This window comes from Podarcis liolepis, assembly GCF_965112155.1.
Source record: "Podarcis liolepis genome assembly, chromosome: 13".
Classification (NCBI taxonomy): domain Eukaryota; kingdom Metazoa; phylum Chordata; class Lepidosauria; order Squamata; family Lacertidae; genus Podarcis; species Podarcis liolepis.
In genome coordinates this window covers 17,506,169-17,519,017 of record NC_139573.1, presented here as the reverse complement: position 1 = coordinate 17,519,017, position 12,849 = coordinate 17,506,169, and the positions used below count along the sequence as shown (strand labels likewise).

General features: G+C 47.0%; 1 protein-coding gene across 1 annotated transcript; it reads right to left on the bottom strand.

Annotated features, from left to right (window-relative positions):
- Positions 1-1,926: 1,926 nt before the first annotated feature.
- LOC310690416 (extracellular fatty acid-binding protein-like) lies at positions 1,927-11,387 on the bottom strand. Its single transcript, XM_083469267.1, has 7 exons — positions 11,253-11,387; positions 11,030-11,172; positions 9,758-9,828; positions 6,402-6,512; positions 5,078-5,179; positions 4,236-4,261; positions 1,927-2,060 (listed from the first exon to the last, which is right to left on the bottom strand). The coding sequence occupies exons 1-6, from the start codon at positions 11,349-11,351 to the stop codon at positions 4,245-4,247; spliced, it is 543 nt and encodes a 180-aa protein (XP_083325393.1). The 5' UTR covers positions 11,352-11,387; the 3' UTR covers positions 1,927-2,060; positions 4,236-4,244.
- Positions 11,388-12,849: the final 1,462 nt, after the last annotated feature.

Below are 12,849 nucleotides of genomic sequence, written 5' to 3'. Positions count from 1 at the left end.
TTTAAACTGTTAGACGTCATTGTTCTTATATTTTGACAAGGATGATTTTAAAAGGGGGTCATATGGAAGAAACCTTTAGTTATCACCTTTCACAACAAGACTCATGTTTTTCAGATGAACGACATAACAACAAAGCTTCAAATTAGGAAAACCCAACCCCCCCTTCCATCGTTTCTACATATAAGAGTCCATTTTGCAGTCATCTTCTTTTTTAAGAAGGTATCTTGCCCAGTCAGAATAACTGCATCTTCCTTCAACTGGATTTTTTAAAAAAATTATTATAAGGAATAAAGGATGAATAAATATAGAAACAAAGTGGAAGAATGGTTTAAGATTTAGTACTTCCACTTTATTTAGGTAAATCATGGGGTATTATGAACCCAGGTATTTCAAGAATTCCAAATAATTAGTTAATTAGTTCGTTAGTTCACCCAATGCTCCCACATAATCACCAAGTTGGAAGGGATCTTGAGGGTCATCTAGCTCATCCCCCTGCAATTTTGCCCAACATGGGGCTCAAACCCATGACCCTCAGATTAAGTCTCATGCTCTACTGACTGAGCTATCCTTCAGGGCAGCCATGGAGAAGGCTCCTTTTTCGTTTTGAGACAAGGCGAAGAAGAGATGACATGATACACATTTACTGTATAAAATGATGCATGGCATGGAGAAAGGGGGGGCGAAATTCTCCCTCTCTCATAACACCAGAATCTGTGGTCATTCTAGGAAGCTAAACGTTGGAAGGTTTCAGGAGCCGTAAAGAAGAACTTCTCCACACGGCACACAGTTAAGCCATGATGACCACCAGCTTAGATGGTTTAGATAGGATTATAGAATCATAGAATCGTATAGTTGGAAAGAATCCCAAGGGTCCTTTAGTTCTGCAATGCAGAAATCTCAGCTCAAGCATCCATGACAGATGTCCATCCAACTTCTACTTCAAAACCTCCACTGAAGGAGTGTTCACAAACTTCAATTCCATGGTCAAAGAACTCCTCGAAAGATTCCATCACTGATGTCTCTGACCATTTTCACACATCACTTAGGAAGACAGGCGAACTAATGCCAGTGTACTGGAAGAAGCAAAGATAACCAATGATTCTTCAACATCAGCTTCGTTGGACTGGTCATGTTGTACGGATGCCTGATGATCGTCTTCCAGAGCAACTACTCTATTCCCAACTTAAAAATGGAAAGGTGGTGGTCAACAAAAGAGGTTTAAAGAGTCTTTCAAGGCAAATCTTAAAAAATATAGTATAAACACTGAAAATTGGGAAACACTGGCCTGTGAGCACTCCAGTTGGAGAACAGCCTTTACCAAAGGTGTCATGGGCTTTGAAGACGTTCCAACTCAGGACTCAAGGGAGAAACGTGCTAAGAGGAAGGCATGCTTGGCAAACCCTCACCGTGATCAACTACTGTCCAGAAACATATGTCCCCACGGTGGAAGGACATGTGGATCCAGAACTGGCCTCCACAGTCATCTATGGACTCACTGTTAAAACCGTGTTCATAGAAGACAATCTTATGAGTGATCGCCAAAGAAGAAGACTATCAGAAAGCTCTTCCTGATGTTGAGTTGGAAACACCTTTCTTGTAACTTGAACCCGCTGGGCGTTTACTCTGATTCCGTGTTGAAGAGCAGGTTTTCCTTGGGAGGAAGTGGTGGGTCAAGTAGAAGTTGTGGGTGAACCCTTGGCTCTGCTCATTGATTTCAATGGATCTACCCTGTGTAGCACTAGCATTGAACACAATCCTGGCTTTTCAACTTGGGGTCCCTTCCCAGTGGCCAACTTGGGGCTAAAGTTGGGTGCTTCTTGCAGTCTGTTCTACAGCGTTATTTCTGTGGCGCGATACCCGGTTGCAGCTCCCCACCCTCTTAAACCACCTCTGCCCTTCTGGCACATACAGACAAAAATATAAGCCGCTGTTTCTCGATCTATTTATTGAGAGCAAGAGGGGTCTTCCGCCCCAGGAGTTTAGCAAAGCCCACAAGGGGATTGCGCAGGAAAAGCAGCGGGTGGTATCATCTGATCTGCTGTCCCATTTTCTTTTGTTACCTACAAGACAAGAACGGTTGTGAAACAGGAGCAGTAAGTTGGCCTAATGCAGTCCACTGTAAAAGGCTGCAGCCTCTCTCTCCCTTTCCAGCACGACCACCTTTTGGATGAGCCACAAACACCCACTTTTGACTGCCAAACCGAGCAAACTTCCATCGGGTTTCCCCCAATGGATGTTTGCTCAAATTCAGCGGTCAATAGAGCGTTTCCCCCAGGGAAAGCGGTGGGGCAAATGGAAAACTGCTCGGCTTCATGCTTTATAGACATGGGGTAAGCCAAGTGTGGACAAGCCCTGAATACGAGACTTCCCTAGTGTTTGACCCCTAAGTCAGGGGCTGGAAAAGTGCTGCCCTCTGGCTGTTGGTGGACTCCAGCTCCCAGCAGCCCCTGCTAGCACGAGGATGAGGGCAGCTGGAAAAAGGACATCTGGAGGGTGACAGATTCCACCTTCCGACACTTTTTAAAATATTTATAATTTTACTGAGATTGTTCTAGTAGATTAAAGCAAATAAAAAAGGGGGAGAAGGAAGAATAGAAAAGAAGAGGAGGGAAAGAATATATTAGAAACCTTTTAAAAAGCAGGGGGAAACAGCAATAGGAAAAAAAGCATAAAATACAGTTAAGGCCACAAAACTAGATAGTATATATGTAGATGGATAAACCTATTGTATATGTTAATCCATGTGTCACTGTGGTTTCGACAAAGACATTCCAAATATCAGTAAATTTGTCCATGCATCATCTTCGACCTTAGGCTTGCAAGAGTCCATTGCTTGCAAGAGTTGTCATATCTGTGCATTGATTGATGAGGGCCATATTTTTGCCCTTACAATGTATCAATAGCAATTTTTTACAGATGGGAGGGCATGGAGAATCCATTTGCCTTGACCAATGGTCAAACCCCATAAATTAGGCATCTAAGTTTAAGAAGAGGTTATCTTCTGAAGTTTTTAGCTCTTTATACATCCTAATAACATCATTGTTGTTGTTCCCCCACCCGCCCCCAATACCGGACACTGTATAAACCTACGTTTCAGGGAAGTGTTTCCCTTATTGCATTCCTACACTTAACCTGATCCCGAGTCAAGACACTGATCCGACCGGCTGGTGGCGGAAAGCAGTTCTCCATGGGGCCAAGCGGAGAGGAGTCTTTCTGAGTTCTCTTAATGGGAGATGAAGAGACTTGAACCCGGGACCTTCTGCACTCAGAGTATGTGCTCGGCCACTAAGCTATGGCCGCACCCAGAAAAGCACATCCCGAAGACTTTGTTGAAAGAGGAATGCCGTTTGGAGCAGACATTCATCTCTGCAAGTGGATTCTACCCTCACTTTCACCAGCAAAATTCTTAGGGCTTCCCATCTTTTCCTCTGCCCACTGCCCCTCTTACGCAAAGCTTCCTACTCAGAAAGCAGAAAACAGACTAAGCTGCAGACACCATATATCTAAAGCAACACCCCCCCCACAAAAAACCCTCACAGAGCTGCAATTCTAAGCACCCTTAACAAGTTCCCAGGATTCCTTGGGAGTGCTTTAAATGTACTTCCAATCTATGGTGTGTGCCATCACAGAAAGTGTCACTCATGCAACTTGCCCATTGTCCATCTAGAGAACCCAGAACATATCCCAGTATCAGGTGGAGAAGCAGAATAGGGGGAGTAAACTGGGGGTCAGCAAACTTTTTCAGCAGGGAGCCAGTCCACTGTTGCTCAGACCTTGTGGGAGGCTGAACGATATTTTGAAAAAAAAGAAAACAACAACGAATTCCTATGCCCCACAAATAACCCAGAGATGCATTTTTTTAAAAAGCACACATTCTACTCATGTAAAAACACGTTGATTCCCAGACCATCCGCGGGCCAGATTTAGAAGGCGATTGGGCTGGATTCGGCCCCCGGACCTTAGTTTGCCTACCCATGGAGTAAACAAACAAACAACAACAACCCTCGTTCTCTAAGATGCAGTAGTGATTTGAGGCATTCAGAAGTGGATCAACAGATTGGGCTCTGCCTGCCCCCAAATATCACCTTTTAGGGGCATTTAGTTAAAGCGACATATGTCCTTTTTATTTCTGTGCCCATATTCTGCCACCACACAAACTGCATTGAGTTGCAAAAGGGCCTGCTCCTCTTTATGCCTTGGCCCTAAATGGAATCGATGCCTTAAAGAAATCTCACCTATTGTCTTTAGTCTGCACAGGCCACTGTGGGAACAAACCAACAAAGAAGTTTATTGCATCCGTCAAAAATTACTGGTGGTCCAAAGTGGGGAAACATTGTTTGCTTATCGCTCCGGATGTGCCTGGTGCCTTCATAGCTTAGAAGGCAGCTTGTGTGTGACTCGCCCAGCCCAGCCCCAGCCCAATGGCCTCTAGCTGGACTCCCATCATCCCTGAGCGTTGGCCAGGCTGACTCCAATGACTGATGGAGGCAACACCTGCAGGACACATGTCTGGGTAAGGCAGAAACAGGGCGACATGGCGGTGAGCGAACTGGCGAGTTCGTTGTGCAAGAAAAAGGGCAAAGAGATGCAGGAATTCTCCCCACGTGCACAAAATCACATTTTTACACCAGTCTTCACTTCCACAGTTATTGAATCTGATCTCTCCCTTCCCCAAAACTGAGGCCCCCCTGAAAGTTTTTAAATTTCTAATCCCAGTGGAGTTATCTGTTCCTTAGTACCTGACAACCGGATGTTCTCCACCTCACTGGGACGTACAAGAACAACTTCTCTTAGGTCTTTTTTAAAAATATTTTTTATTAAAAGTTTTTTCTTAGAATCTCCAAACATTCAATTTACACATCACTTAGTTCACTTATTGGACCTCCCTCAATTCCCCTAGTAATCTTCCATAGTTATTCCTCTACCTACGCATTTCTTAATTCTTATATCACCTTTAAGTAAGTTTTCCTATCATCATTTTCTTTCTTGCAATGTTTCTTATTTTTTTCACAAAGCTTCTTTAAAACACACTAGCGTTGTGTAATCCTCACATACAGTAACTTCTCTTAGGTCTTACCTTCTGGAGGAAATTGTACCAAATACTTCTCTTCCAAGCCCATTTTTGCGAACTGTTTTGCAAAGATCTGCTTGGACTCTCGCGTGGGAATTTTTGCAGTACCTGGAAAAGAGACAAGACCTGAACCCTACATGCGTTTCATACCTCCCGTCGCTAGAAGGCAGCATTTGTGCAGCTAAAAAATGTATGGAAAATATTGGAAGGGGGAGAGGGAAAAGACTGAATTTCTGGCCAAGTCTTCCAAATAAGGAATGTGAGGTGATGATGTTCAGGGCACAATACAACCCCCTCCAACATCTCTCCAGTGAAAATAGGGACATCCTGTTCTACATCAGGAAGCTTCTGCCGCACAAATAGCTGTCATGGACACGTCAACATCAGTCACCTTGAGCCAATTGCAACTTTCCACCTCACCTACATCACAAGAGTGTGGTAAAAAAAAAGTGAGAGGGAAGGGATGTTGTATAACACTTTCCACACATAATGGGAATGAAATAAAATTTTAGCGGTAATAATAATAATAATAATAATAATAATAATAATAATAATAAATTTTATTTATATCCCGCCCTCCCCACCCGAAGCTGGGCTCAGGGTGGCTAACAACAATCAAAATAGTCCAACATTCTAAAACATTCATTATAAAATTAATTGAATCAAATTAATGGCAACCATCAAGCAAAATTTTGTGCAGATTGCCAGAGGAGGGGGTCAGGCTGCACCCTGACAAAAGGCCTGGTGGAACAGCTCTGTCTTGCAGAGGATTTAAAGCAGACTGGTGACCATTTCCTTCAACATTATAGGAATAGCTTTGTATTCCAGCTTCACCATTTCCTTCATTTGGTGCGGGGAATTTATTTTCAGGATAAACAGGACTCTGTTTTTGCACCTATACACACCACTTTTAACTGTTCCCCAAGGCAAGGAGGAAAAACGAAGAACGAGACATTCTGGGATGCAAACAGAAACCAATATGGCTTCTGTAGCTCTGGGACTGTCCCTGGAAATTCGAGGTACTTGGGGGTCTGGGAAAAGGACAAGCGCGACAGTCTGGGATCAAATCAGAAACTGGGGCAGCTTCTGTACTTCCAGGACAGTCCTTGGAAAATCAGGACACTTGGAAGTTATACTACGCTAGCTAGGGCTGATGGGAGTTGTCATCCGAAGCTTCTGGAGGGGACAGGCTGTCCTACACCATTATTTTGAACTGCAAATCCCCTTGATTATATGGGCGGAATGGTGTTATGTATAAATGTAACGACTTAATAAATGTTCTCTCTCTTCCCTCTTCAAGGTGAGGGTGGGAGTCTCCTTGGCTACATACCATAAAGGGTCAAATAAACGGACATGACGCCATCCCGTGTGTGTGCAGCCGTGACAACGCAGTAGCTCTTACAATCTGTCTGCCCATCTAGGACGACGCCTTTACCCCATTCTGCAGAAAAAAGAGAGAGGAAGGCCTGCGTAATGAATTGGGGACTCTCCAATTGGTGCGAAATTTAGCACCAACAGGAATGTTTCCCTTAAAAATAAATGAATAAACTTGACTCATCTGTCCTTCATGGCTGTAAGCTGTTAAAAGTGCATTAAATCATCAAACCATTAAAACAGAAAACAAGAATGGCTAATACTTGGGTGTGGGTGTTATTGAATACTTCATGTGACATCACACGCACAATGTTGTGCGTGTGACGTCACACCCATTACATGCAGGCCTGTGCGTGTGACATTGAATGTCTGCGTTGCAGCTGTGGGAGAGAGAGAGAGAAGGTTCAGCTCCGGTCTCCACCACCAGCAAGGCACCCTGTTCCATAGGGAGGAAACGGGTGCCCCCCCATAGGCGCCGACTCCATGGGGCTTGAGGGGGCCCGAGCCCCCTCAAAAATTCGTTTGGGGGGGCTCAGCCCCCCCAATAATCTCGGGCGGCGGTGGGCGCGTCCGCGGCTTTTATAGGGCGCCCGGCGCGCACCAGCTCGATAACGGGCACCGGCGCGGCGGGGGGCGCCGGGCCGGGGGAGGGGGGCGGCCGGCCTGTCTCCTTGGCAACCCCATTGAGCAGCGCCGGCTCCCCCGGGAGGGCCATCCCCCTGCGCCGCCGATCGCCAACACCGCCGACGCTGTGGCTGCCCGAGCCCGAGCCTGAGCCTGAGCCCGACCCGAAGCCCGAGCCCGAGCCCAAGCCCGTCAGTCAGTCAGTCAGGAAGGAAGGAGAAATGGGGAGGGAGACGAGGGAGGAAAATTGCGCGCAGGGTGAAGAAAGGAGAAGGGCGAACGAGACGAGCTTCCAACCCAAAAAAGGGCTGGAAGACTGGGAGGATGAAGGATCGGGAAAGAAAGTGACGCCTTCCCCGCCCGCGACATCGCCCGCTTGTCATTGGCAGCGCAACGGGCGCCCAGAGGGGCTGGGCACCGGCGCAGGGCCGCTCCGCAGCCGCGGAGGACAGCTGCGCGGCTAGCAAGGTGTGCCGCGTAGAGCGCGGCCCTTGTGTGGCCCGGTGGCCAGGCAAGCTTGGGCGGGGACCCCCATGCAAATCTAAGACGGGAGAAGAGGGCAGAGCAAAGGGGGTCCCTTCCCCAACCTCCGGCTCTGAGACTTCCCTGAGCCCCAGAAAAGCGAAAGGATTTTCTCTTCTTCTTTTTTTATAAATATTTTATTAAGGTTTCAAATACAAAGTTAGAAACATACACTGAAGAAAAAAGTAAAAGAACAAGAAAAAGAAAAAAAGAAAAAGAAGAAAAGAAAACCAACCATTCAACACATTTTTTATATAACTAACTGGACTTCCTCGCATCTCCCTTACCCTGCATTCTTTATAATAAAGATATCAGCAAATTATTACCTTGTTTCGTACCTTATTTTGTACTTTTCAAATACTATACCTCTAAATTTAACATACTTTTCATCAGTTACTTATATCTTAAATTAAACATAGTATTACCTTAGATTTTGACTTTTTCTTACTTAAAATATAATTTCCTGTTTCCCAAATCTAATTGCTGAAGCTATAGTTTCCGAATCGTGTAAATTTTTAACATTCATACAACTTATATTGTTTTTGTAAATAGTCCTTAAATTTTTTCCAGTCCTCTTCTTGTTTCTTCTCCCAAATCTCGGATTCTGCCAGTCATTTCAGCCAGTTCCATGTAGTCCATCAATTGCGTCTGCCACTCTTCCAGTGTGGGCAAATCTTGTGTCTTCCAATATTTTGCGATAAGTATTCTTGCTGCTGTAGTTGCATACATAAAGAAAGTTCTATCCTTCTTTAACACTTTCTGGCCAACAATGCCCAAGAGGAAGGCCTCTGGTTTCTTGGGAAAGGTATACTTAAATACCTTTTTTAACTCATTATAGATCATTTCCCAGAAGGCCTTCACTTTTGGACAAGTCCACCAGAGGTGAAAGAATGTCCCTTCAGCCTCCTTACATTTCCAACATTTATTATCAGACAGGTGATATATTTTTGCAAGCTTGACTGGGGTCATCTACCACCTATAAATCATTTTCATAATATTTTCCTTCAAGGCATTACATGCCGTGAATTTCATTCCGGTGGTCCATAACCTTTCCCAGTCCTCAAACATGATGTTATACCCAATATCCTGAGCCCATTTTATCATGGCTGATTTGACTGTCTCATCCTGAGTGATTTTCTCTTCAACCTGCCCTCCATCCTCTTGCAGAAAACTCTTTGCCTGCCCTGCCCGTATCTCGTTTTTGCTTTTTAATTCCACACACGCACCCTTCGGACTTCGTGGCAATCGGGCGCGCGGGTGCGTTTCCTAAGAGAGTGAGGACCCCCGCCTCCTCCCCACCTGCTCCCTCGCCAGCCAGCCAGCCGCGCGCCCTAGCCGGAGAGCCCCGGCCGTCCCCGTCGCGCAATCGGCTGGATCTCCCTTCAGCAGGCCGTGCTCACAGCTCGGCCCAGGGACCCCCCAGCAGCGGATCTCCGGCCCAGCTGAAGAATCCGGCAACAAGCCCCCTCCTCCCCAATCGCTCCGCCGAAATACGCTCCAAAACCCCCCAGATAGGCCGCCGGCCGCCAAGTCTAGTGGCGCCCTGAGCGAGGGTCTCTCCCCAACACCGCCACCTCGAACTGCGTTCTCCCGGCTACCCGAGCGAACCAGCGGCAGGACCCCGGTATGGGCCCCCCCAATATTTTTTATAAGTCGGCGCCCCTGTGCCCCCCTCCCAAAAAAGGTTGATTCTCTGGCTGTCTGCGGAGGGGAAAGCTGAACTGCTTCTCTCTCGTAAGCAGCACCGCAGAGGCCATTTGTTCATTGACTTTGTGGGTGCCCAGCCCCCACAATTATGGAGTTGGCTGCGGGAGGCAGTGGAAGACAGGAGTGCCTGGCATGCTCTGGTCCATGGGGTCATGAAGAGTCGGACATGACTAAACGACTAAGCAACAACAACAAAACTGGCCCATCTGCCCTATAGGAGGGCAGCAGATTTTCCTGCCACTGGAAACATCAAGCTGCTGCTGAAGACCACAACTACATTCAACTTGTAAACATGCAAATTGATTTAAATATTACAGAAACGCCTCACGTTTCCCGTCCTCTTCCCTTCCAAAGGGAGCCCAACTTGGGTCTGCCCCCTGGGGCTTCTCACACTGCTTAGGGATGCAGGGTGAATAGTTGTAACAGGTTAAAACTGAACGAGATTTCGCTCATACAGACCGCTATTGCAGGTATACTTTCCATCTTCCCCTAGGGTAAAGGCCATATCCATTTTGAGACAGCCGTAGGGCCTGTGAAAGGAGATGAGGAAAGGGGTCAGGTCACGAGGAGCAGTGGTGCAGTTGTGAAATCTGAGGCGTTGGACTTGGTAAGGACATCAGAAACATCTGGCCAGCCTCAGACCCTCCAAACGCCCCAATTTTCCAGAGGCAGTCCTGGAATTACAGAAGCCATCCAGGTTTCTGATTTGATCCCAGAATGTCCCACTTTTCCTTTCAATAGCATGTCCCTAGGTCATCAGAGAAATGTTGAAGGGGATGGAAGAGGACGTCCCTATTTTCCCAGGGGAAAATCTTGGAAGGAATGTCACAGAGATTTTTTCACCTTTGTCTCGGAAAGTGGCCGCCCAACTCAAGGTCATCGCAAATCCAAATTTGCGTTGCTGGGGGTTAGACTAGATGACCCTTGGCCCCCTTCCAACACTACAATTCTATGATTCTAACATAGTAAGGTAAAGGGACCCCTGACCATTAGGTCCAGTCATGACCAACTCTGGGGTTGCGGCACTCATCTCGCTTTATTGGCCAAGGGAGCCGGCGTACAGCTTCCGGGTCATGTGGCCAGCATGACTAAGCCGCTTCTGGCGAACCAGAGCAGTGCACGGAAACGCCGTTTACCTTCCCGCCGGAGCGGTACCTATTTATCTACTTGCACTTTGATGTGCTTTTGAACTGCTAGGTTGGCAGGAGCAGGGACCGAGCAACAGGCGCTCACCCCGTCGTGGGGATTCGAACCGCCGACCTTCTGATCAGCAAGTCCTAGGCTCTGTGGTTTAATAAGGATGTAAAAAGAGCCTTCTGGATCAGGTCAATGGCCCATCTAGTCCAGCGTCCTGTTCTCACAGTGCCCGACCAGATGCCCACGTTAAACCAGCAAGCAGGATTCAAGCCCGAAAGCAACTTTCCTCTCCTGTGATTTCCGGCAATTGGTGTTTGGAAGCATAGTTAGCAGCCATCAGTAGCCCTCTTCTCCATGGTCAGTAGATGCATAACCATAGATTCAAATTAAAACTTGCTCAGTGGATACATAGTGCTGCTCTAATTTCATCTCATCTCTCAAAACCACAATGGGGAAATCTTCAAATTCACATGTTCAAATTCAGAAATTCTACCTGATGGTGAGCAAAAGAATTCACCAGAGCAACCACATCCCAGGGTTTTCTTCCGTCTGTGGGCGATGCTACAACAGCTCAGCAAAAACAGGCAAACTTACGTTGGCAAAGTGGAAGAGACATTGAAGTTTCCACCCTTCGTGATTGTTAAGTTGGCAGCCACCATGCTCATTCCATCTAAATAGTCGGAAAGCAGGGTGCTGTTAGTGGCGAAGATCTGTGTGTACCAGGTCTTTGGGAATTTCTGAAGACAAAAAACAAGTGGCCCTTTCAGAAGGTGCAGCAAAACACTGGGGCTCCAAGCAGAAATTCCTGACTGCCTACCTGGTACAAGTGTTCCCTTCCAATAATGGGACTTATCTGAAGATTATGAGGAGTTCCTGTCCATGCAGATGGTAAGCAGAAATGGCCAAGTGCACACATCACGGTGCACACCCTCCAAAGACCCCAATGGACCTGGAACATTTTCTATTTGTACAGGAACAAATGTCCATTGAGGAATGGGCCATCTGACATTGCCAAATTCTTCCCCAAATGGTGTCTCCCCTCCCAGGGGTTGTCCCGCCACGGTGCTCGGTTGGAGCTCGACAGAAGACCAGAGCTGGTGGTTACCTTATTTGGGTCACACTTTTTAAAGTCATAACGCATAGCATGGGCAGCGTAGAGGAAGGCAAGACCCAAACCAGTCACCCAGAACTTCATCTTGCGTCTCTGCTTTCTCGCTTCTCGGTGAGAGGATATTCTGAGACAAGTTAGCTCAAGGCATGCTCGCTTCCCGGCTTTTATAGAGCTTTACTCTCTCCCTGCCACACCCTCTGAAAAGCTTGCATCAAGTCCACCCGCCGTCCTTTCTCACCCACCAGCCACGTTTGCAGCTGCAGATACAACAAGGTTGTTGTTGGCATGGGAACAGCTGCCCCGATGGCTCCTTGTGCAACACAAGGAGGTGTTGCGGTTGTCCAAACAGAGGAGGCATTTGCCTTGGCCCATGAACCAATGGGCATTTGGACAACAACCACCCGGAAAGGTCACACTCCTCTTATCTAAAGCAGGGGAAGAAGAGCTTGGAGTGGGTGACCCAAGGTCAATATGTTTCTTGGAGTGCAATAAATGAAGGAATGACGTCAGCTGCTTTCCCGGTCACCCTTTTGGAAAGATGCAGGAGAGCAAAGATGGAGTCATGAGACCGGGCTGCTGCTGCTGCTGCTGCTCCCATGTCAAGAGGGGTGATGGATCCCTCATGGTGTCCAAATTTTCTAGGGACAGTCCCGGAAGCCACCCGAGTTTCGGACTTGATCCCTGAATGTCCCTCTCATCCTTTTCCTTCTGCATCTCAGAGAGCAATTAAAAGTGGTGTGTGTGGGTGCAAAAAATGGAGTATGGTTTATGCTGCAAATAAAATCCCTGCAACAAATGAAGGAAATGGTGAAGTTGGCATACAAAGCCATTCCTGTAATGTTGAAGGAAAAAGCGACCAGTCCACTTTCAGTCCTTTCATTGCAATGTTTCCACAGCCAGCCATTTCTTAGGAAACACAGGGAGTGTTGATTCCTTTACAGGCAAATCTCGGTTACTCAAACGTTTCGGCTGCCAAAAGTAAATGCTCCAGTTTCCTATCATATTTTGGAACCCCAGTGTCCAACATGGCTTCCGCTTGAGTGCAAGAAGCTCTTGCAACCAATCGGAAGCTGTGCCTCGGTTGTCAAACATTTTGAAAGTCGAACAGTCTTCCGGAATGGATTACGTTAAACAACCATGGTATTGTAAATGGAGCCTGACACTGTCTACTCAGATGTAAAGGTAAAGGGACCCCTGACCATTAGGTCCAGTCGTGGCCGACTCTGGGGTTGCAGCACTCATCTCGCTTTATTGGCTGAGGGAGCCGGCATACAGCTTCCAGGTCATGTGGCCAGCATGACTA